We start from the raw sequence: 25,442 nt of genomic DNA, 5'->3' as shown, positions 1-25,442 counted from the left end.
AGAATATGGAAAAATGTTTACAGTAACAGCCAAATGGAAAATAAGCTAGCTATGAAGCCAGACAATGAGGATAACATCCTGTAATCAAATCCCACCACAACTTATAAAAGCAAATGCTATCTAGTAAACTCAAAAATACTTTATCCGGATTCCTGTTATATTATATAATTTGTAATTACAAAGAAACGACAATAGATGAGGATTTAGAAATGAAGAAAAACCTTCTCTATGGCCATTTCTTTGACTGCCTTATCCACTATGTTGCGAACTTCATCGTCAAACAAATGGAGCTGCAGAGCCAAGAGGTCTCCCAAGGTGGTGCTGTCTGTCACAGTAAAGTCCATCTATTGAAGAAAAATTACACATAATCTCACACTGCTATGATGCAAGACAAAAAAAATGCTTCTCTATAGCAAAACCTTTGCTGGGTGTTTTTATGCACCTGCGTTGTTCTAATTAGCTGCACCCAGTGGCGCTCTCGTATTGCCAGGTTCTGGAGTTGACTCACTGCCCGCAGTGACGTCAACAAGTTCTTTACATAAAGGTCTAATCCAGAATACACGTCCCACACGCGGGCCTCTTTGTCAAGCTTCTGTATGTACTACACAAACAGAAGGTAGGTAAACATAATTAGTTATTAGGGGCATCTGTTACAAACAGCAATGGTGCATGACAGCAAGACAGCAGGAGAGATGAGCTGGTGTGATGTAGCACTGTTGGTGACCTCACCTTGGCAAACCTCCTCAATTCTGCATCCATCTGGTCCACGTTTATCTGCCTCCATTTGGTCATTGTCCAGTTTTCCACACTGCTCTGTATAGATAAAGACACACGCAAAGGGGTCAATGGGCTGAGGGGCTTAATGGGGACATAGGCATTCAAAGACTCAACAACGGGCTCCAAGAGGACAAGCAGGTCAAGTCATTTAGTTATTGGGGTATTGTAGTTGTGTGATGAGGCCTTCTGTTGTGTTTCCATATCCTCAAGAATACTGACATTTAACCCTAAATGGTTATAATTCAGATTAAGCTACTTACCTGCACATATACAACAATATCCCAGAGTTCTTTGAGGACTGTGATCTCTCGTCTGCAGAGCTTGATGTCTCTGTAGTCTGGAATAGTAACATCGAACAGATTTGTAGACTCCTGCAGCTCTGCTACTTCTTTCTCCATATCCTGGATTGCTTTTTCAGACTAGAAAACACATGGCGACTGTTACCCAAAGTGTACAGTAGATACACAGTGTTATTTCAATCTTAAAATGAAGCATTTTTTAAACTCATACTTGTTCCAAACCAGCATAGGGAAGCAGCGCATTGTAACTGAATGGTGCTGTTGCTCTGAACGTCTCCCTGAATTTGATTTGCTTCACCTGAAAAACAAGAAATAGCAGCTTCATGTTCTTCATTCTGGGGGATATAATACAATAGTTTCCATGGGTGCTTAACAAATTCTCTGGAAATATGTAGTAAAAGTGATCCGTCACCTCAAAATCCACGCATCGTCTCCGTAAAACCATCACCTCTGCATTCTGCATGGGTGCCACCTCATGCCTCACTTTTACGGCCAGTTTTTTAGCTTCACTCCATTTCTCAGGGAGTTCCTGTTGAAGAATATACAGCATTTTGATTCTTAATAATTCTTATATTGTGTTAGCATTTGAAAGTGTTGGGTAAATTAACCATTCTTGTCCTTACCTCCATTTGAGAGTAGAACTGCTCAGGTATGGTCACACCATATCGTTCCAGGAGGTTCACTGTGTCTCTAAGAGGCTCAAACATCTTGTCAGTGGCTTGTTGTCTGTCTCTCACAGCCAACAGGTGACTCATGACTTCCAAAAAGGCTTGATGGTCCACTTTAGCCATAGGATGGTTTAACCCTTCAACGGTGGCTTGGATGAACCTCTGCAGCTCATCAAGACTGAGTGGAAAAGTTTGCAAAGTAAGAACAACTAATATTACTGCTTGATCTGAATGTAAAAGTCAGACAGTCATTTTACCTGTTAGTGACATATGTCAAGAGGTGCTCTTTGAAAAGCCAGCTCCACTTTTTTACAGTGTTGAGAAGACTGGCTTTAAAGAGCTTCACATCCACTCGAAACCACCCATCAAACACTCTGAAGTCCTCCAGCTGGGAAATTTCAGTATACAGATCCTCATAACAGTCAATCTGTAAAATTAAAACAATATTAGATGGTACAATAAAAAAAAACATCCACATATTGGAAAAACACACAAGTTTAACACACTTTTCACCTGTTCTTTGAATTTATCGATTGTAGGAGGGTTCTCGGGGAGAACGTCTGCTCTATGAGCCTCCATCTCTTCTGCTGTAAGTCCACGTCCATACAGGAGAAACTGGCTGAGAAACTCAGCTCTGTCATCTTGCCACAGGTGGGAATAGCAATCAAACTTCCTCTGGTAATTTATCGCTTTCTTCAGGATATTCTCCACTCGCTCCATTATTTCTTGCCTCAGGCCCAACAAATCCAGCATGTCATCCATTACATCCTGTAAGAGTTATATTACATGACATGAAACATCAGTAGAATGTGCTATTTGTAGAAGAAAACTCTGTAATGAGTTTGGCAAGTTTAGAACAGTGAGAAATACACTTTTCCAGTTTTTGAGAGGCCCAAATGAAACACATGTTTATGATTGATTATTTTTAACTACTATAAATCAGATAATACACAAAAACAAAAGTATAAACAGAAATTTTACAAAACACCTCAACCCAGCGTACAATTCAAATACTATTATTTGCTAATAACAGCATCTGTTTTGCTCCTAAAGGACAAGAAAAATACAGTCTTTGCTCTGATGAGCATAAGTCTGTGATCTATGAACACCTCTAATGATGTCACGAATAGATGAAACCCTTTGACATGTATGTTATTTTTCTAAAACAAACAAAAAAGAAGTGTAAAACTGTATCTTTAAAAAATAATCACTTCCTTTCCTGGACCTACCTCTAAGAAGATTCATTACCGACTTTAGATAATCTTTAGATAATTTCATGTTTGTGTTTCGTTTCAACTTTTTGGAATAATAATTTAGCCTTCTAAGCACCATCAGTTTTGGAAAGCATATTATTTTTTTTTTTTTTAAATGCCAAAATTACAACATTTATAGGAGCCTGAACCTGTAAAAACTGAAAGAATCACCAGACACTTTTATGACGGTCATTGAACTACTCGTCCGTCACATGTAGTTCTGCTGCAAACTTGCAACCATGATATTAAATCAAAATCCCTTCATTCAACATGATTAATTTAAATTTTGCCATAAATACCCCATTTACACAAACAAAACTCTTCAAAAACGACAAATTCTGCATTCAGCGCAAATGATACCCATTATTGACTCAGCTGTGACAATAACACAAAGGGCCAAAAATCATTTTTGGCTGATCTGCAGGCAGTGTTTACACAGAAAGGGAAGCAAGTATGGAAACACATTAGGAAGTTAAGTATCTTCCTTATTTGCAGTCCTGGTTGCAGCTGTGGGCACTTGGAAAATTGTTTTGCAGGAATCAAAAAACAGCTGCAGTATGTAATAAAATCTGTGTAAACATTCAGATCTAGAGCAGAGTACCTGGTAGCTCTCCGGGCTAAGATGAGTAGCCACTCTTCTCACATTCATGGAAGTCTTGAATATATCTCCAAGCAGCCCCTCCACCAGTTCATAGAGACCGTCTCCTGCCTCTCGCTCCATTGAGGGATAGAAGTTCATCTCTGAGCCATTCAGCAACAACTGGGCCTCAAACAGAGGAGCCTGATTCAGCCACAGCTCCATGTTGTCCACAAAGAACTGAAGAGAGTGGCTGATGTAGTTGAAGAGCCCCTCCACAACCATGTCATCGACATATTCTAGGTAGGACAGCCATGCTTCTGAAGCGGGATCAGCACGGAAAAGGGCTGAATTCTCCTGAATAAGTGTAGGATATAGGTAAGATGTTTAGCACAAGGTTTTGGCACTGCGATAGCATTAATATTTATTTTGTTGGGCTTTAAGGGAGCATGCAGGAAGTCAAATGTAATTATTAGAAATTTTACCTGCTAGAATAACAATTTAAAATTCTGCAATTCTACAATTTCATTTAGCAGATGCTTTTATCCAAAGTACTGTACATCTGAGAGTCGAGAAGAGAATAACGAGCATATTGCTATTTAAATGACACCTCAAGAGCTAAAACATGCTTAATTATATAAAGCAAAGATAGTTTGGGATGTCAAAAAAATATGTATTATACTAAAAGTTTAGAATTAAACAGTGTCAAATAATGCTGGACTAAAGTTGCACGGACAAGTGTGTTTTTGATTAACTCGGGCTTTGCAGAGAATATAGAAGTAAGAGTTTATGATTCTTACATCAGAACCATCAAGGAAAGGAAATCAAATCTGATGCTAAACAAAATACAAATCATGAAATTATCAAAATGTAAAGAAACAAGGCTTTAAATTAAACCAAACTCTAATTGTACTGTAACAAGAATTCATGTAAAACCTGTGCGTTGAGTGAATATTTTCATCAATCCATACAGACCTGCACCAGTTCATGTATGACGTCTCCATCCTTCTTCATGCAGCTGTACTTCCTGTTGACACAGTCTCCTCTCTCTTCCAGCTGTATAAGTGAACCTTTCTTGTTGTCTTTTCTGCAGAACATGGCCTGCTTGCTCCATCCCTTCATCACTGACCGAATGGCGTCACAGTTCTCCTTGGCTCTGCTCACTCTGCATACCAGGTCTTGGACGAGATGTTTGGTGGAGCTGATGAAGCTCCAGCAGTCCTGGTGCTGCCACGTCAGGCTGGTCTCTGCTCTGGTCAGCTCCAGGTCGATGGACTCCAGTTCGGCTCTGATTAAAGGGAGTTCCACCTCCAGCACCGTCTGCTTTAGCTTGTTGTACCATTGTACTAACAGCTGCAAACTGCTCAAATACTGGAAGATGCAAGTGTGGAGAAAATGTAAATGATCATAAGAAAGACACACCGCTTATTGTTCAACTGATTGTTTCTTACTTTTGTGAACATGTCACGCTTCCCGAAAACAGTCACAGCAGCTGCGGGGATGTCGAGCTGATGGAGAGTCTGAACGTATTTAACATCTTTCAAGACTTCAGTCAGCTGAGAAGTGAAAGGAAATAGTGATTAACTCGCATACATAGTCACAGGGGGTTGTTGTTAAATAGTTTGGAACCAAAATCTTTGAAGAATATAATAATTGAAACTGTAATTGCAAAAAAAATAAGCCTTTTCTCTGCCAAGATGGTTCCATTTTTGGATTTGTGACAGAGTCTGTCAGCAATATGGGAAAAAGAAAAAAAGAAATTCAGAGAAAAACAGTTTGAGCACAAAGAATAACTGGCCGCATCTGAGTTTGCCACCAAGAGAAGATTTTTATTTTTTGCTCCTTAAAGTAGTTTTTAGGGCTCTTTTACGTACCGTAATCAATTTGACTTATATTTGAGGCTGAATCAGTAAGAGTAGATTGGATAATTGTTCAGTATTGGAAGGTTTCTGCTTTTATGTTTCCAGGACATCGTATCAGTCACCTTTGGGTTGAAGTTGACAGATAGGAGGCCACATGAGGGATTCCTGGAGATAAGAGGCTGGTTCAGGTTGATGAGGCAGGACTGTTCCAAACCATTACACCAATCAGAGTAAATCCTCTCCTCATAGCGGTCCAGCAGACTCAGCATGTCCATGTACATGTTGTGCTCATTCACCATCTCCACGCCTTCTGAATGCCTGGAAATATTGTTTAAAAAGTCATCTCTTGTCTGCAAATCTTTCTGGTAAGCTATTGTTTGTAAGCACATTTTTCATTAAACAAATTTTTGCACATTTTTACTGACATGTCGAACAGTAATCTGATTTTTTCCCACGGTGTTTGAATGCGTTCTCTGAGCATTTTTGCCCACTTCAAAGCTCCAGATGTGTGAGCCATGTTCTTACTCAGACCACTTTCCATCTGTAGAACAAGTGACAAAGGAAAAATAAAGTATTTTGTGCAATGAAGGCATATTTATAATATTCAGTTTTAGCCTCGTGTACCTGATTCATCTGGGATTTAAACAGACATTTGCAATTTTCCAGCTCTTCTCTGAAATGCTGCTGAAGCAGGAGGAAGTTGGAACTAAATATCTGTCTGATCTGTCTTTTCTCCAGGAAGGGTCCAGCAATGGTGAGCATCTGATGGCCAAAAAAATGCACCTCTGTCACTCACAATTCACATTATCAGTAATGCAACTAATATCAGATTAGTGTCCAGATGTGCTTACCTTCAAAGCTGATTCCAGTCCTGAGCAATCTTTAAAAACCAAACACAGAAGGCTGCCAAGGCGGCATTCAAAGTCTACGATCCTCATCTTGAAATCATTATATTCATTTTCAAAACCCTAATGAAAAGAGCGACAAATTCTATTTAGCAATAGACAACAGTGTGAAATTGCAGAATTTGCATAATCAAGGCGTAGCTGTTCAATCTTAATTAACAATAAAAATTCCTGTAGAAATATTTTTTAGACTTTTTGGGACTAGAGTTTCACCTGAGAGTTGAAGTCCAGTGGGCTGTTTTGACTGTGCTTCAACGCTTGGCAGTCTTTACTGAACTCTCTGTGCATCTTAGCAGCATGCTCACTGTGCACTTTCCCTTTAATTCCACCAAATTCCAGCTTTTCCATTCTCTGAAAGTCCAGCATAATCTCAAACAAGTCCTGCAAAGAAAACATATTGCAACAGCAAACAAAACCACATGAAAACATTACAATCTCAGCGAAACACCTGAAGAATGAAACCAAAATCTGATCTCACCTCCAGCTGTAGCATACGGTTAAAGAACTGGTTGAAACGTGAAAAAATCAGGGCAGATGGGAAATCCCAGGGTGGGAGTTTCACTTGGTTGGCCAGCTTCTCCCTCTGGTTCTGATAGCTGTCTTTAAAACACGTAAAGACTTTTATCACCCTCTTTACCATTTGCAGACTTTCCTCTGGATCTTCTCTGAGGAGCAGATCTGCAGAGAGGTATGTGGAAGCCTGCAGGGTGGAAGGTTTTAAATCTGTAAATTTGCTCACACAGACAGCCGAAAACTAAAGTCAAAGTAAATCTGACAGACTGACAGCAGCATGCAATACGTGTGACTCACTATGTAATCTATTGCTGCAAATGTATCAAATGAGGATTCCTACTTGTTCAATGAGCAGATTGCAGAGCTCCTGTAGCAACACCACAATGCGTGCTGGTCTTTGGTAAGACTGACAGTTTGTCCAAATGAGGAAGAGCAAGTGAAAAAGTGCAGGGATGCATGTTTCCATGTGTTGAAACCCTTTCTTTTCCAGTTGGATTAATTGTGCATGCAGTGGCTGCAGATGGAGGTCGATTTCCTGGGCTTCTTGAAGTGCTATTTATGAAAGAAAGCAATTCTTTTTAATGTAAAAGACAGTATTGGAGATAGAGATTGTGTGGTAAAGACTGCAGTATGTCCTCTTACCAGTGAACACATTTCCAATCAGAGTCTTGATTGTTGGATGATAGCTGCTGTCCATCATCTCTAACATCTTTGTCATCATTTGAACAACGGGACTCTGAAGCTGCAAGAAAAGGTTGTAAAACATTTTAACGAAGAGCGGAATGACAATAAACTAAACTACATTTCGGTGAAGATCAGAAGGAGAACCTGATGATAAATGCTCTCTATGTTGCTCCTCCTGGATGCCCAAAACTTCAGCTCTGCATCAGGTCCTGGATTACAGCCCGTTGCAAGCAGATCTGACGAATCCTCCTTCAAAATCTTTTGGATCAGATTCGTCCAGTTGATGACTTGTGTCTCTATAGCATGAGCCAGAGCCCTGTCATAGTTCTCACACCTGAGTGGGAATAATAAAGCTAAATGTTACCCAAAACTTGCAGTATAAACAAAACTAAAGCAAAATGTAGGTGTTTTCTTACATTTTAAAGCTGCTGTATGATTTTTCCATCCACTCTGTTGCAGCTGGGATAGGGAGGATAGTCTTCCCTAAAACTTGACCTCGCACGACTGACGTCTTACTGCACAGCCTCTGGACATGTCGAATGATGTCTTCAGACATCAGGTTTGGCCACATGTGATGGTTTTTGTTGTTTGACAGCAGTGGAGCACACACCTTGTGAAAAGAAACATACTGACTTCACCTAGAACGCAAAATAACTGACTGCACATGGAACATAATGCTTTTTAATGCTTATTTACGCACGTGATCAGTGGTATAATCACCTGCTCTATGGTGCATGACATCTGCAGTAGCGGCGCTGGAGACAAATCTCCAAAAAGCAGAAGTTCCCTGTAGTTTTCAGAGGTGATGGGAACAACTCTGCTCTTAAGAATATAGATCTGCTTGTTCTGAGCGACAGGTGGGACCTGCATTTGAAATAATAAGGCAAGATTTCACCAGTAATGACACTTTTAAATCACATATGACATGCTAAATATAATTAGTGTCTACATTGTAAATGCAATATGCTTATTTAGCTTGCAAGTCCACTTTAAACACACTAATCTAAATTTTCACTGCAGATATTTTGACTTGTCACAGTTGGAAAATCACACATGAAATTAATTACACTGATCACGATTCAGTTCTATTACAGTTAAGCCCAGGACTATTTATATCTTCATCAAATGAAGACTGATTTACAACTATTTTATTGGACTGTTTGGAACGGTATAGAAGCTAGCATTTCTCAAAAGTTTTGGACAGTTTCAAAGGAATAACTCTGGACATGGCATCCTTTATGCAAATGAAAACAAAACACAGACATAAATTAAATTGTTTTGCAACATCGTTTTTTGTTTTTTTTTACCTGTTTATGTCATTTCCAGACAGAAGGGGGCGATTGGTCAAATAAAAACTGATTAAAAATGTAATTTTGGAATAGAAACCATGACTTTGGACTTAACTGTGAGTGAAATAACAGTGAGCGAGCATTAAATAAAAAGCAAAATCTCCACTAAATGGAATCTAGCCATCATTAATACGTCTGACACGCTGAAATGTCTGCCCAAGATAAACGACCTGTGGGAGAGTCAGTAGGAACCATACCTCATTAGAAGCCACCAGAAAACCTTTATTGGACGAACTGAAAAACAGAACTGCCTCCTTTTCAAAGAACTCTTTGAGAATCGTCTGAAACTCCTCGCTGACTGAACTCTTCTCCCAGGTCTGACGGTTCAGTCGCAGCAGCCCACAAACTTTCTCCTCGACAAATTTCACTCTGTCGTCTTCCAGGAAACACGGAACACTTTCTTCGTCGGACATGACGACCTACGAACATGGCGGGTTGAACAAAAATATTTTAAAAAAACAGCTTTTATGAGTCAGCTTCAGAAACCTGCCTCTAAACTGTCCTTTAACTTGGTGTAAGTAAAGTTTTGAGCTGCTGTATTTTCCTGCTACAGTGGTGGGGGCGGGTCAGCGTCCCGTCGCTTAGCAACAGCACTCTCCTCAATCACTGCCAGGTAGCCATCTTTGATCCGCTGCAAAATGTTAAAGGCTAAAACTTTATGCTGCCGGTAAAGGTAAAGTACTACACGTGAATGAGGAGGGAATGCAAAGAATACTTTATAATGCAAGCTTTCTTTTCAATATTAGGTTTAAACATTCAAATGAGCTATTATCTTGTTTTTAAAAAAATCATACAGTCTGTGTTAAAATGCACACATTTGCATAAAATTGGGTTCTAAATTCATATTTAATTTTGTTGACATATTAGGGTCACAAGTTGTCACAGGGGGAGTTTGGAGACCTCTTTTTATCACTCTATAAATCAGAAAGCATAGGTAACAGCTTGAGAAAAACACTTTTTTGACCATGTTTACAGGAATAAAATGTGCTGTAAATCAGACTGTGAATGATACACAAACAAACCCCTGAGAAAAAATCTTCAAAAATATACATAGGAATCAATCTGACAAGTTTGATGTATGTAAGTGTTACTGAAGTGGAAATTTCTGTATTTTAGTGCAAGAAAAATAATAATTTGTCCAAATTCTCTACATTAAACCACTATTTACAGGTAAACAACAATAACAAAACAAAGATTATCAAAGAGATTGCACCATCAAAACATCCCAGTTGATTTAACAAATATCCATCTGTTGTGCAGAGTACTCAATAATCCACAATTTAGTCTTTTCTGTGCTATCAAATATTAATGATATCACAATATTAATTAGCTTTTTATTTCTCCACTAAACTAGCAAATAGAGTGTTAATGATATTAAGTATAACCACTACAGTGAGCAGTTACATTTTTATTTTTTCATAGGAAATAAATGACTATATATATATATATATATATATATATATATATATATATATATATATATATATATATACATATACATTTATCAAATTACTTGTACTATACTCCAAAGTATTGTACCCTGGTACCAAATTTCAAAACATAAAAGCAATTATTTTTGTATTATCTAAGTAAAGAGATTTCTTAGTAAGCATATGAGAAAAGCAACAAATTTTGTAAAATTCTATTTAACAAACCATTATTTACACATTTACATTTTAAATTCAAGATGCCATTTTTCAGGGTAACAAATATTTATAAAGACAGAAATCATATGACAATACAGACAAGGCCCGTGAGATCATCTACTGCTGGTTTGGAGTAATTCTTGGAAATATTTGTGTTTTTCTTGATGTCTCAGCAAATGTATGATATACTGTACATGAAAGGGTTAAAACACATTGAACAATTGTGTATCTCACTCAAAATAAAAGATTTTGGGTAAAATATTTCATCAAATCTTGTGTGGAAGAACAAAAAAAAACACTGAAAAATTCTCAATTTCTTTTGTAAAGAATTTATGCATGAAAGGGTTAAAGTCATGAAACCAGTCTAGTTATTTCAGTAGCCTGTCATTATATCTGCCACTAGGAAGTGCATGATTTATATTATTTTAAATTACTACAATTTTAAGTATGTCAGTTACTTGCCTAAAGTAAAATATAGTATAACATTAAATGTACAGTTACAAATTATGCTTTAATTTGTATTCCACAATATAGTTCACTCCTGGTTGAAGTTGTGCCTTTCAGTAATTTGTACCAGGTTTTGTTGCATTTAGGTGACTGTAGGGGGACGCCATTTTGCTTTTGGGTGAATGTTACAGTAATTATTTGGTCCTCTAGTCTTGAGAAATATTAAAAGGCTTTGTTGGTATACCTCAGATCGATATTAAGATTTTAGAGACACGACTTAGATGGGATATACGAAAGTGTCCACATCCTAACAGACATTAAATTACATGTTCATTTGGAAGTTCTAACATGCAGACAGGTGACAAACCAAACATAGAGTATCTTGCTAAGCTACTAAGAGAGACTAAAACAGCTTTGATGCACATTGGTGTCTCCTGAAGGGATGTAACACCATTTCTCCAAAAAAAATATTCTCCAATTTGGTGTTTTGATGATAGTGGTAGAACGCTGCCAGTCCAAAACTGAGGTGTTCTGGGCTGTGAAGGATATACCATGATTTTCATACTCATCAAACCATTCACTGGCATCTCATGCCCCATGGATGTCTTGTGATCTAAACCATCCCATGAAAATTCCTCCATAGCAGAGTAACTGGATCTTCTCACTGGATGGGTCAAGGGTTCAGGTTTCTTTCCTTTAATTAGCCACCCATCTGTATGTAAGCTACAACTCACTATAGAAAGTTGTATCGCCAAAGTATGTACAGTAATTCAAACATTCTTGGTTTAAATGTGCTCAAATCTGTGGCCCCGTTTTACAACAGGAGTGGACAGAGGAGGAGTGTGTGTTGGAGCCACAGACTGTAGTAAAATGTATGTGATGTGTGCTACTTGCTCGTTGTCTTAGCAGCACAGCACTGTACCCAGCAACTGCCCCTGACAAGGGCCTTTATTACACCACATTTCAGAGCAGCCTAGAGGTCTGGTTGCTCTGAAACAACTTTAAATCAACAGCAAATTATATTTTTGAGGAAGCTTAATGATTTAATTAACTAACTAATATCCTGATCTAATTGTAAATACTTAAGATGTAGCGTTTTTAAAGTGTATAAGCTTACGTATTGATAACACAAGATCAAGGAAATGCACTTCTTAGTGTAGAGTGACTTTTTTCCTACTTTATTTCACATCCAGAGACAGATTCTCGAGGAAAAAAAGCAGATGAGAGTGAGACAAACTCCTCAGATTTGCAGGTGGCTCTACCGTTTTGGACCTCATCACTAACAATGACAAGACCACCTACGGGGAAGAGATTGCCTGCCTGTTGCTATGGTGCTAATAACAAGTTGGAAGCAATGCAGCCAAGCAGTTAAGATGGAGATGGCTTCTGATGTAATCCACACACCCGTTTTACTGTGAAAATCCGCACAGATGTTAACATGGTTGAGAACATGAGTTGTGCAATTTGCCGAAGACCTGAAACAGGCCTCAAACAGGGACACCATCATAAAACTATCATCACAGTGAAAGGAGTGAAAAGTTAGCATCTTGCAATCAAATCCATGTACAATTATAGCCTTTTATGTATCTGTCTGTTCATTTATTACAGCATAACCTCCCTGACAATAAAGAGCCAAACAAATAAAGACATATCTTTTTCACTTTTTACTTTCTGCCAGCTGCCTCTGATCCAAGAGCTCACAAAGCTGGCGAGACAGACTGCGCCAATTATACCCTCTCAAGCAACCAAAACATTTTTTCTTAGGAAACAATGCTGTTCAAACCTGGCACTGTACCTGCCACCTCAACGATTTTCCTGCCAAGGCTTGTTACACTGCTGAGCTGGCCTTCCTCATATCTCTATCCAGTGCTTGTTGTGCAGTCTGCCACCACAAAGTATGTGCTGCAACCCAACTGTCAATATTTAAATGAATTTATCACTCGCAGCTATTTTTCCCTGGCATTAAACATGTTCTGGCAAAGTGCATAATCTGCTTTCTTAACAATATAGAACTTTAAATGATTTAAACTGTAGTAGTTGAAAATCTACATGTACTCTTCTTGTATTCGTTGTCCTCTGGCCTTTGCAACGTTTGTAATGTGAAGCATTTCGTCAGTGATTGGCACTGTCACCGGAGCTTTGCTGATGATGCCGCATTGATTCCTGAGATGAAGCACAGAGCAGCGCTCCATCACGACAGTCCAGTCAATCTGAGAAGCAGCAGTGACCAAGAAAATGTTTTATCTGAGTCTAAGATCACATCTCTCTGTTTAATTATGTACACTTTCTTATTCTGAGCCCAGCTGCCTCTCTAGATTGAAAGGTGCACTCTATATAAATGTCAGTGCATTTCAGGTTGAGTGACATTTCCAAAAGTTCCATCAGAAATGTTGATTTTAATGCTACTTGTGTATAGCTTCCTCAGCAGGCAAATAATTAGGTTTCGATGGCATGATTATCATCAATTTGTTTTAGATAACCCACTGCTGCTTATAATTTTTTATTTAACACACTTAAATTAGCCATTACAACAGTTATTTTCACCATTAAATCACACAGAAATAAAACAGAATGAACCAAAAGGATCACAGTGACCATGAAATCTGTATCACCAGGGAAGCGTTTTAGAATTCGGTTCATAAATAAGTTCAGAAATTAGTCATTTGGGATTCACTGAGCAGCAATAGCTAAATTTAAATTATGGAAATGTATTGTTTTTATAACTAAATGAGAGATATCATGCATGTAGTATGGAAAAATCATCCTGTCAGTACACTAAATCAGATTAGACATACAATAATTTCTGCTATAACAATATCCATCAACTTATTTTAAGCTTCGCTGTGTGCGGTTTGACTAAGTCTTTGACTTTTTTTTTCTGCTAAATGTCAGTGCACAGTTATACCGAAGATACAGATGTGATTAAATCTCAATGTAACAAACTAAAAATCAGAAGTTCAAGTAGCTCACCTTACCTGAAATCACCACTCATAACTCCTATTAAACACATCCAAGAAGTTATATAACCCCAGAATCTGGCCTGTACATTGAACAAATTGGAAGATCCAGCATGAATGCAGTAATGAAATAAGTTCAAGCAATGTCACATTTGGATTTTCCATCCTTTAGTTACAGATTCTCATTCATCAGTCCAGCTATGTATCTTAACCTTCATTATTTGTAATAAATAATTCTGGAAAAAGCTTTCTGGAGCCTGTGTTTTCAACTCCACAAAAGATGTTCTGCGAGCCATAACCTCCACTTTTCTGCATACATAAAACAGAGTGGAATTCTGCAATATATTACACTTGACACCTGCTGTGTGCGTAACACCTGACTCTGAGTCAGGAGGTCCAAACCACAAGGTCGCCCTCTACAGGACTACAGGTTGGGCTGCTCTCACTACACTGTAGATTATTGTTAACTCTGCAAGTGATGTCCTTTTTTTAAAGGCAGCACAATATTACAGATTTGTCTGAGAGGGATTTATAATATGAATATAATCAGACTTTCAGATGAGCTGATATGGAGAGGATCAATTCATTTTCTCCAATGATGTTTTTGCCAGTTTTTTTTTTCCTTATCTGATGAAGATAAAACAAAGGAGGTAGTTAAGGTGCTAAAAAATTAAAAAGGAATTAAGACAAACTTGGAAGTCACGATTAATGAGAGTTTAAAAAGTTGCAGTGTGCGCTCAGGCACCGTCAGTAGCGTCCTGTAGAGGGCACTGGCTTTTCTCTTTTCACAGATCTTCATGCAGAAACAAGAAATATGGACGCACAGCTGAGAAGCAGAGCATTTGGAGACAGTTTCTCAACTTACACGTAAATTTTATGATAGATAGATAAGATAGATAGATAAGATAGATAGATAGATTAGACAGAGAGACAGACAGAGAGACCGACAGACAGACAGATAGATAGATAGATACCAACTTTCCAGCTAAATTTATTTACTTTTATTATAATTATAGACCTAATAGAGGGAAAATGGCATGCAGCAGGTTGACAAAAGTCCAGAAATCAATTTGTAAGCCATATTTAAAAACACAGGCGCGTCTGGAGAGCAGGGCGCAGCGTGCGTCTGTTGTTTGGTGACCTCCCGTCCATATAATAATTGATCGCATTGACTAAATAATAATATCTTGTCAGTCATGCCGTCATAAGTTATTGCTCCACCTGTCTCCGGAAACACAGACACGATAAATAGTTTGTTGGTGGCAAATAATTGCCCCGCACGTGGGTTTTCCTTTCTTTTTTTTTTAACGCCCACTTAATGAATGTTAAAAAAATCTTAAGGGCTGCTGCGCTCCGTTGCGCACAACCTGACAGTGGGATCTCTGTTGGTGGATCACGCCAAATCCTCCAAGATAGTGCTAAAGCTCTTCGGGTGTTATGTAAGCCCCTGGAATGAACAAATTTGGTAGCCCACACCCGAGGGCATCTGGTGATGGATATGTTGTCCTGGGGGACCGGGGAGGCCACAGCTCAACAGCCGGCCGTTTATCTTGAAAGGCTTGTTTTAAGTGTTCCTCGGCTGGGAAACAAAAGCTTTAAGGGCACCCATTACCTTACAATTGTTGTACAATCCCCATTGTTGGGTTAGTTCACACACATAGGTATTAGAGCATATGTCATGCATTAAGGGCTTAGATTTAAGCCTGCATGTGTATGGATGAAAATCTTAAAAAGCAAATGATTGTGGGTTGTGGAGTTCTAGTATGAGCATAATTTGCTTTTTCTAAAAATGAAATGTTAGAGCATTAAATGGCACATAAAGTGACTGGCATGTTCCAGTGTTTGTGTCTGTGCATCCACAAGGGGTGAATCAGGGTCCAGAAGGCGGTTATAGGTGGGACTCCCCTGAGGATGGCTAGGCCACTTGTGTCTGAGGGGCTGGTTTATCCCACTTAATCAGCATCCTGAGAGACTGGCACTGCCCCCAATGGCCATAATGCACGGGGTCACTTCGGGCTCCTCAAAATGAAGTGAAGCCCCAGCAGACAATGCGGCTGTCAATCAGCCTTAACCTGAGCTGGGCCCTTTATTCCTCATATAGTGTACTTGTGTAATCATTCACTCCATAAATGCAAATTAATCTCATCAATGTTTTGACGCACACAGGGGCAAGGATACACGGAGAGCATTTTTGCATATCAAATGCTTGCATTTCTCACAGTACAGTTTCCCCTTCCTGCATAATGGGCTGCACAGAAGGGCAAACCATGCATGTCCTCTGTGCAATGTTAATCACACATACACCTGTTGCAATGAGATGATAGCTTTTCTTACACGGCAGGCAAAGATCCAGGTTCTCTCAAATTACTTTGCATACATCACGTCAAGTAAAAATCCCACTTGTCCCCGGAGGGAAGGCAGCTCCTCTTACGCTGATCATCCCAGTCACACGCTGCTGAAAATACATTTATCTAAAAAACCTAACAAGATAATGAAGACACAGGAGAGCTCTTCCTGCAATTTGCAGTAGCTCTTCCGCTTGGTTTAGACCATAATTTGTCCTCGTTTGGATGGCGCATACAGTCAGTGGTTTGGAGTTTGTAGCGGTAAATGTCCCAGGGGCTTCTGTCAGTCCGGCACCATAATAAATGACAGAGCTGAGTGAGCCTCCTTGGCTGTTTCTCAACATCGCTGGCTTCCTCGGGGCCTTGTGTAGCATTTGTACAGCGTGTGCCCTTTTGATTTCCTAATCCCAGCACGAGCTGAGGAATGCTGGCTGCTCTATGAGATATTCCACTCACAAGCCGTGATTTATGTCCTCGTGGTGCAGGGGCTCGCTGGCGAGGGGATCGCAGGTGTTGTGGAGCCTCAGTAAAAACTTTTAATATGCACACCTCGTGGTCTGTGGCAGGGCCCGGCACAAGGATTGCTGCCATTCAGTGGGGGGTGGGTGGGTCAATAAATGTTTAAAATTCATCCGAGGCCTTACAGTCTGATGGTTATTATACAAACATTCATGTATGAGGGTTTTTTTTCTGCAGAGGTACAGTATCACACTAGATTATTATCAAGGTACAGATATTATTTCAACTCTAAATAAATGGATACATAATAAATTGGTGGATTTTAACCGTAAAATGTTTGTGTGGCAGATATAATAGTTTACTGGAATTTGTAAAGGCAGCACATTAAAAAATAACTAGCCGAAGCATTTGGCTCCACTTATATTGGTTGTTAATTACTGCATTGTTGACCGTGTAGTTAATGCCCACTTTAAAGTGAAGAGGTCGACCTTTGCTCACGCCACAGTAAAAGTCCCGGCATAAAATCAAGAGTGCAAACTGAATGCCATTCATTGAGAGCTCAAGTGTTTGTCTTTCCTGTAGCCACCACATCATTCTACTTAATTTGATTTTAATTTGACTTTTGAGGCAGGTCATCCTTTTATCATGCAAAATCCACTGAAAATCAAAGCTTAATTCCAAGTTCTACAGTTTGGAAATAAGGAGTACAAGATGAAAAAATAAAACGAGATTTACTCCCCACTGGTGTTGCTGTCAGACTAATGATCGTGTGAATGAACGTGGGACAATTTGCACCGCAGCAGTCCAGATATGTTACATTTCATTCATATGTGTCTTTGCAGAGCTTTGGCATGTGTTATGAAAATAAACTTACAATCAGTGCCAATCTCCATAGGAGCGATCGGTCCACTATTACTATAATCGTGCACTTTTCTGAATAAGCTTAGGCTGACGCGAGAAACAGATGTAGTTCATCATTAAATGTGATGACACTAATTATGCTGTGTCTTCCCATCAATAAAAAAAAAAGGAGGAAAAAATTCCATTCAGAGATTTATTTGGGCTCTTCCTGCCAGAGATCCAGATTTCTGTCGTGACATGCGGCAGACAACTTCATGTGCACTAACAACCTTCCTGCATGATTTAATAACAGTGATCTGTGTTAATCACCCACCCTCCCTTTTCCGCTTTTCATACTTTGCCAGAGGGATTGCTGTAAACTGCATCAACTCACCTGACTGCAACTATCTTATCTTCTAATGGCTGCATTAGACCCCATCCTCCCCCCTCTCTTTTTTTCTTTGACTTGTTATCTAGGTGCAGAGGTCAGCAAGGCCTTTCAGTCATGTAGTCGAGTGTTTGCTGGAAGAAGAGTGACCTTTTCAACTCTGCTCTTTACTGTGGATCTCTGAAGCTGTCGTGGTTCGGGCTGTTTGTCATTCGCACTAGTTAGACAACTTAGATTAGAAATAAAGAGATGAGAATATCTCTCTTTCTTGGTATTACAAGCTGAAATTAATGCAGTGAATTATAATATTTAAATGTAACCATCTTTTTACTCTTCAGTGGGTTTTAGAATGCCCCAGTCTTAATTCACTTACAATATATATCTGACATATAAGAGTAATATTGAATTTTACTTTTTGTCAGTTAACTGTGCAATACACCCAGTAATCCCAAGTCCACCAGGATCCAAGCACCCTTCATATATGTTTATTGTTGTTTCTATTTATATACTGTATTTAGACTTTACTCTTTTTTTAATGTAAATACCAGCAATTTTGCACCTTTATAATAAACCTTTACAATTTTCTACAGTTATTGTAAACACTAGCACTTTTGCACCTTTGTTGTGAATACTAGCAATTTCAGCACAATTTGCACATTATTTTGCATATTTTTCGTAAATTCAACGTGTGAGCTCCTGGATACCTTCAGTTTCCCCAAGGAGATGAATAAAGTTTTTGTCTGTAACTCTGATAAATAAAAACTATATATCCTAATTTGTGATTTTTGATTTTTCTATAAAACAGATGTACACTCTCTCAAGCCACTTAAACTATGTAAAAACAATGAGTTTTGTGAAAAATCCTTTGTGAAAAAGCTGCAACACGAGGATGTTTTCTACTAAAAATCGGTAGTTTTTACAAGAAAATGATGTTTCTGAAAAATGAATGCCCTGTATTATTAATTTAGTTCTCAAAATATTACACAATCTTAAATTTTAATGCAATTTGTTGTTTTGTGTTATTGAGATGATGCCATATTTTCAATTTTATGTCACTGCATTTATTAGAATGATCAATGCACAGGTCCAAGTAGAATATGCTCAAAAATACTGCAATTGAAAATTATTTGTCTATTGCAATTTGAAAAAAAAAAATGACTAAATGCACTACTTTCTTGTTATTAAGGCTCATTAAACTGCTGCAGTTCCACCAACTTACAAACCCCTGGATTTCTGCTGCTCCGTCAGAATTTCACCTCTGAAATTATGCTAAAAATGTACCTCCCCGAGGTTGCCTAGTGGATTCATTTAGTCCTTACTGTGCCACCCTCCCCTCTCTTCTCCCTCACCCTCCTCTTTCTTTCCCATGTCCATTAGACCTTGCAGACTAATCGAGCAGCACCAATTGCTCCCGTGGTGAGATCATTAAGTAAATTATTTTAAGATCAAACGGTCAGCAGCCACAATGAAGTCCTGTGTAATGGTAAAAGCCTCAGAAGCTGCCATCCACCCCTCTCTCAAATTAAAGCCCAGTTGGGGAGAGCTCTGCACCTCTCAGGTGGATGCCCCCACCATTAGGCCTTTTAGCTGCAGGCTAAGGTAGGACCCACTAATTGGTCCTTTGAACAAAACTAACCCACTGACAGGATCTGACTTGTATGCAGCTTAAGAGCGCAAAATTGTTCCTGGCCAAAGACGGAAGTTTTAAACCACTGTAATAGTCCAACCTATAGACAGAGTCACCGTGGACTGGTCCTGCTTTGACAGCTACATACGGGCGACTGTATCCAGGAGGATTTACTGTATAAAGGGGGGAGAGTTTTTATTATGTGCTGTTTTTTTTCTTTTAATCTGAAAAATCCCAAGACAAAATTGTTAAATTGACACCTACTGACTCGCAGAAGCAGTGTTTTCTGTCAGAAATCACAATCATTTCTTGTCCTTTTTGTTTTTTGCATCCGTGAAGCAATGAAGAGCCAAGAGATATGGCAGCAACATTTTCTTTCTTTTAATCTGAAGAATCCCAAGTGAAAACTGTCAAATTGACACATACTGACTTGCCGAGCTAGTCTGTTTTCTGTCAGAAATCACAAAATAAAATAAACTATAAAATGATATTCTATGTGCTCACACAGTGGCCCCATATTTGCCAAATTGCAGATGGCCACGAAGACATATGCATTTGATATCTAACATGACCGTTCTAACGGGAAGATATATCTTTATTAAATCAGGACATAAAACATTTCATTTTGCAATCATTTATTTGCCTAATGTTTTGCACCCATGAAGCAATGAAGGACCAAAACATATGCACCTGACTAACATGACTCCTAGAACATTGAGGTATATTTTTACTTAATCAGGACGTGCAATCATTCATTTTCCTTATTGTTTTGCAACCACTAAGCAATGAAGCAATGAAGAACTAAGGCATATGCACTTGATATCTAACATGACTCCAAGATTGAGGTATATTTGTATTTAATCACGAAGTGAAATTATTCATTTTCCCTATTTTTTGCAACCATTTTTAGCTCATATCTCCTGTCTTAAAAATCCTATGACAATTTAAATCTTGAATGTGTAAAAACAAATTACCTTTAGACACTATCATGTACAGTTTTCATTTTATTTATTTTTTGCTCTGAATCAATCAAAAACACAAAACTGTGACTCCGATCATGAAATAAAACCACAAGCTGAAAGCACCAGAAGCTTTCCAAGTGCGTGAGTAGGTGCATATGTGTGTTTAATACACTGACTTAGTATAACACCCATTAGACAGCGATTACTCACAAAGTGCTGTCACTGGATGGATAGGTTGACAGCTTCCCTTTTAGCAGGTCAAAGTTTCGCTTGGCTTAACATAATTAGGAGCATGTACTGTATGCTCATAGAGGGATAAATTTATATACATTAGACAGAGATTCGCATGTCGATGTTGGCCTTCACAAGTGACTTTGTTTCCGCAGATTATTTCACACTTGTGACAAAGAAGCTCTAGACCTATGATGCTCAAAGTAACATTACAAAACACCAACACTGAGCTCTTCCGGTTGTTTATTCCTCTCAGCTGAGGGAAGTGTTGGACTTACAGTAGCTGGTGGTGTGGAGACAGGAACCAATGCAGCAAAGTGACTGCGAGGGTGATTTATCCTCCTTTGACGTGAAGCGTCAGTGTCATCAATCACATGGTTTTAATTAGTGATGGCTCCCCTTTGTGGCTGCAGAAATGTGCATGTAATTCAATTTGGGACCCACTGCTGCTTCAAGAACCCCACACAAAGATTCGTCCACCCACAGCAAGTTCATACGCTGCTGGATTGACGAAGCAGACCACAACAATATGCAGAGAAAATAAGGTGCCACCCAGGGTAATGCATCTTGATTTTTAATTTTATTTCATTTACTGATTATACTTTATTCTACTGTGAAATACAGAAATTCTTGATTTCCAATTTCAAACACAATCTGACAACCTGCTTATTTTATACAAATAAAAGGAAATGATTATTTTCTATTTGGCAGAGTGATAAAAGAAGAGTGAAGGAAAACACTGACCTAAAATTACCTCATGCCAATTGGCTTCTTACCTTTGCGTTTTAAGCAAAAAATCTAATGCACTTAAAAACAAAAGGTCATTCAGAGGAAGCTAAATAGACAAACATTTAATCGGAGCCCTTTATAACAATTTCCAGTGATAATCAGTGCAAATGTACAAATGCTGGCCTTTGTCTTGAATTTCCCTGAATGATAAAAGAAAAACACTTGCATGTTGCACATTCCATTTGAACTGTCAAACAACAAGAAATGATATCAGTTCTACAGAAATGAACAAAAAGTAAAAAAACACAATATTCATTAGCTGCACAGTGTGAAAGCCATCACTGTTACTTTTGTTTTCTCTTGAAGTAATCACTGAAATGGCAATACAATGATGGAAAACACTTTCCTGAGGCCTTTTCTTCCTCCTTTAAATGTTGGTTTCTTCTGATTTCCTCTTCAATGGCAAACTTAACTGATAGCAGCAGCAAAGGCCCGAGCCTTAAATAAAAACAATGAGCTTTGAGAGTTAAGGTTTGCCATTGAAATGCAAAAATATCAATAGCACTTATTTAGTTCTCTAAAGACACTTGAAAGTCTCTTATCTGACACATGGTAATGTGAGTCACTGTAATGATGTTTATTTCACAGCAGTCATCCACTTTATCTTCAACTGAAAGACTCTTTTGCATCTGAAGTTGTCTCTTACTGTGAATTTGACCTCTGACCTCTCAAAAAGGTAAAATATTTTTGTTGCACTTTGTTTTGCAATATGTTGCTGTGCTATTGTCACATGATTTTAGCTAAATACAAAAAAATGCAGTTGAAGGCAGATTAACTGGTTGACAATATGATTAAATAAATTGTTTTGAAATAATATTTCAAAAATCGTTAGTCATGAGCTAAATGTGCTTCAGTACGTAGGTATACAGATTCTAAAAAAAGTAGTAAAGAATTTCAAACTATTCAGTGCATAAATGAAAATTTGGTCAGTAAAACACCAAAAGCTAAGTAGGACTCATTACTTTTGCTAAAGTACTACGGTAATTTAATACAGTAACTATGTATTTATGTGCATTTTAAAGAATCACATTGGAAAAGTGCATAAAAGCATCAACATTTTATGCTCAATTAAGATTGTCTTCAACTTTTTCAAGAAGCTATTTTCATAAAGGATTGAATGCATCTCATGAGAGATGGAAAACACCTTTTTTGAATAAATTCTGACTTCGTAAAGATTAAACTCACATGATTGATCAGCTGTCTCTGCTTGTTCTTTGTCTTCATCACCAAACATCATGAAACATGACCAGTACCAGCTGACATTAAAGAATATTTACTTCTATCAAATTTTCTCTCATAGATGATCAAAGATTTGTTTGTTTTTGCAATTTTTCTTGGAGATTTTTGGCCAAAAAAAAGAGCATCATGTAACTTCTTTAGTTTGGGTATCTTCTGTCTTCCCTCTGTGACACGGAAATTGATCTGAACGCCATCTTGAACGATGGTTCGATTCCTAAAAGGCATCTCAAGTAGAGAGGAGCTATGAGTGAGAAAACACAGCTGTATCTACAAACCATATCAAATGCAGGACTGACAAATGTGTGTAAGTAGCATCTACCATTCAATGTATCACTCTTTATTTGCTTAGTGTTCTTTTATGCGTCACTCCTCTTTTGTATGTCACATGTTTGTGTGAAATTTAAAAACTAAAAATGGATGACGTCTATACATTCTGGCCACATTACACCACACTGAACTGAATTATCTGTGACTGTAAGCGGTGTGCTGGCACGTACACAGCTCTGCTCATCTGACAGAGATCATAAAATACAGCAGGAGGTTGTAACAAAACGATGAAGCGATGATGCAGCTGTGTTAGACGTCATATTTGATTGACGTCGCTTTAAAACAACAGCTCCAAGGCAAGGATGTGTCATTTTGTTAAATGCCTGTTGCCTCGACTCCTCTATCCTCATGTCTCTTTCCTCACCTCCTCTGCTTGGATTTCTGGTGGGAGGAACTAAGACGTGAAGAGGAAAGAAATCGAGGATGTAGAAACCAGGTATAATGTAGCCTGACCCACCAACTCTGGTTAACTGGTATGGATTTTTGGAGTTCATTCGCTTCAGTTATTAGACAAAGCCTAACTCATTCTTTGAAGGCATTTCAAAAGTTCACATCAAATTCACTCGACAATTATATGGAAACAGGGAGAAGTATAAACCTTTATTAATCCTATAGTGGGGACATTTGCAGTGTAACAGCGGCACAAGGCATTGTTGTGCAAATGTGTACGGAACATCAGTATGAAAATAAGCTAAAAATATACATAAATACTGCTGATATTGCACACATATACACATACATACATATACACACATACATATACACACATATATACACACATATACATACACACACGGAAATTCAGATATTGTACAGACCTCTGGATGTGGAAAATAATATTGCACCTATCTATATACTGAAAAACAATGGTGTTGCACAGATTCTTCCATTACTGATATAAATAGTCATCATGCACAGATTCCTCCATAAGTAGAAAATACTATTTCACAGATTCTTGCATATGTAGAGAAATTGATATTGTATAGTTTTTTCCTCATTACTGTTGCTAAAGTGTAAGTGTCAGAATCAGTCAGATTTACCTTCAAAAAGGAGGTTATGTTGCAAATACTGTTTTTTTTCCCATTGGCAGGATTATGCAAAAACTACCAAACCGATTTCCATGAACATTGGTGGAGAGGTGGAGCATGGAAAAAGAAAGAATCCATAAAATTTTGGTGTTTGCGCTTCAAGTGCTGCAGCACCACCAATGGCTCAAAGCTGGAGGTGCATTTATAACAATCTGCTCAGTTTCCACAATACTACTGGATTACTTAGATCAAGCAGAGGTAACGCAACCCAAGACATAATATTCTCTCATATTGGACTTAATGAGGAAAGTTGAAACATGTTTCACAGGCCTCCATTTTTTCCGGTGTTCTCCAAAATTTAAAGGATGATCTTCAGACCTATAATCTCTCAGGAGTTATTAGATGGATTTTTGCTGTCATCACCAAACGCAATTCATGTCAAAACTACCAAAACCAAACTTAAGTGTAAGTGTATTTGGGGCTCTATTTTGTGTAAGTACAAATAATTTTGCAGCACTTGACCACTAGAGGATGCTACAATGAGAAAAAAGTTGCACTTTGAATAAGTTTGTTAACTCTAGTATCATAGAACATTGGACTGTTGGACTTGGCAGAGGTCTGCACTCTTCAACTGCTCTTCTAGTGTTATCTGTAGTTGTTGCTGTTCTTTCTAAAGACATGACTTTCACTAATGCATTTTTTAAAATGTATTTTTATGTCTTCAGGAACATATGAAACAACATAAATATCAATAACATTTTAACTATACAAAGTCACAGTCTTGCCCTGGCTCTCCTTTTAACTTCAAGTGGTTTCATTGATTCTGCAAGCATACAGCAGTAACACTGAATTCATGACATCTGGCACAATCAAATCAAGATACCAACTTCCACCAGTGTGTCAAATTTCTCTAATGACAGTTACAAGATGCTGTTGATTCCACAGTCTGATTGTGCTCCTGCACACTGAAATGTCAGGTTTACGGTCGCTTTGTTCTTGGGATAGATCATCTCTCTTACAACCTCTTCCCCAATCAATTTCTTTGATGCCTGTGTTCTGTTTAACTTTTAGAGGTGCTGATTATATCCTGCCTTTTCCCCCTCACTGGATCGCCTCTAACAGCACCAAATCAGTGTCCCAATTCCACGTGAACATGCGGCTCACAATCAAGCTGTCATTTGGTCTACGAAAATTTGGCTGCGCCATTAACTGATGTGCCGAGAGGAGAAATTCCAGACCTCTGTCTGTGTGGTTGTTTTGAAGGTAACAT

At 38.3% G+C, this 25,442-nt stretch overlaps 1 protein-coding gene across 1 annotated transcript in view; it reads right to left on the bottom strand.

Moving 5' to 3' along the window:
- Window positions 1-25,442, bottom strand: part of LOC111588827 (dynein axonemal heavy chain 11) — a 105,701-nt gene that overhangs the window by 35,120 nt on the left and 45,139 nt on the right. The window contains exons 3-26 of the mRNA XM_035943458.2: window positions 9,085-9,306; window positions 8,259-8,402; window positions 7,955-8,148; window positions 7,683-7,872; window positions 7,497-7,596; window positions 7,195-7,406; window positions 6,820-7,041; window positions 6,555-6,722; window positions 6,288-6,404; window positions 6,061-6,198; window positions 5,862-5,977; window positions 5,559-5,754; window positions 5,026-5,130; window positions 4,550-4,945; window positions 3,599-3,931; window positions 2,258-2,512; window positions 2,002-2,171; window positions 1,700-1,922; window positions 1,489-1,605; window positions 1,288-1,374; window positions 1,038-1,196; window positions 730-813; window positions 443-601; window positions 222-344 (exon numbers count right to left, since the gene is read on the bottom strand). Coding sequence (XP_035799351.2) covers window positions 222-344; window positions 443-601; window positions 730-813; window positions 1,038-1,196; window positions 1,288-1,374; window positions 1,489-1,605; window positions 1,700-1,922; window positions 2,002-2,171; window positions 2,258-2,512; window positions 3,599-3,931; window positions 4,550-4,945; window positions 5,026-5,130; window positions 5,559-5,754; window positions 5,862-5,977; window positions 6,061-6,198; window positions 6,288-6,404; window positions 6,555-6,722; window positions 6,820-7,041; window positions 7,195-7,406; window positions 7,497-7,596; window positions 7,683-7,872; window positions 7,955-8,148; window positions 8,259-8,402; window positions 9,085-9,300 — 4,224 coding nt within the window. The 5' untranslated portion in view covers window positions 9,301-9,306. The remainder of the gene's footprint in view (window positions 1-221; window positions 345-442; window positions 602-729; window positions 814-1,037; window positions 1,197-1,287; window positions 1,375-1,488; window positions 1,606-1,699; window positions 1,923-2,001; window positions 2,172-2,257; window positions 2,513-3,598; window positions 3,932-4,549; window positions 4,946-5,025; window positions 5,131-5,558; window positions 5,755-5,861; window positions 5,978-6,060; window positions 6,199-6,287; window positions 6,405-6,554; window positions 6,723-6,819; window positions 7,042-7,194; window positions 7,407-7,496; window positions 7,597-7,682; window positions 7,873-7,954; window positions 8,149-8,258; window positions 8,403-9,084; window positions 9,307-25,442) is intronic.

The sequence above is a fragment of the Amphiprion ocellaris genome, chromosome 9 (assembly GCF_022539595.1).
Source record: "Amphiprion ocellaris isolate individual 3 ecotype Okinawa chromosome 9, ASM2253959v1, whole genome shotgun sequence".
Lineage (NCBI taxonomy): Eukaryota > Metazoa > Chordata > Actinopteri > Pomacentridae > Amphiprion > Amphiprion ocellaris.
Note: the sequence above shows the minus strand (reverse complement) of the source record. Positions and strands in the feature narration are given on the sequence as shown.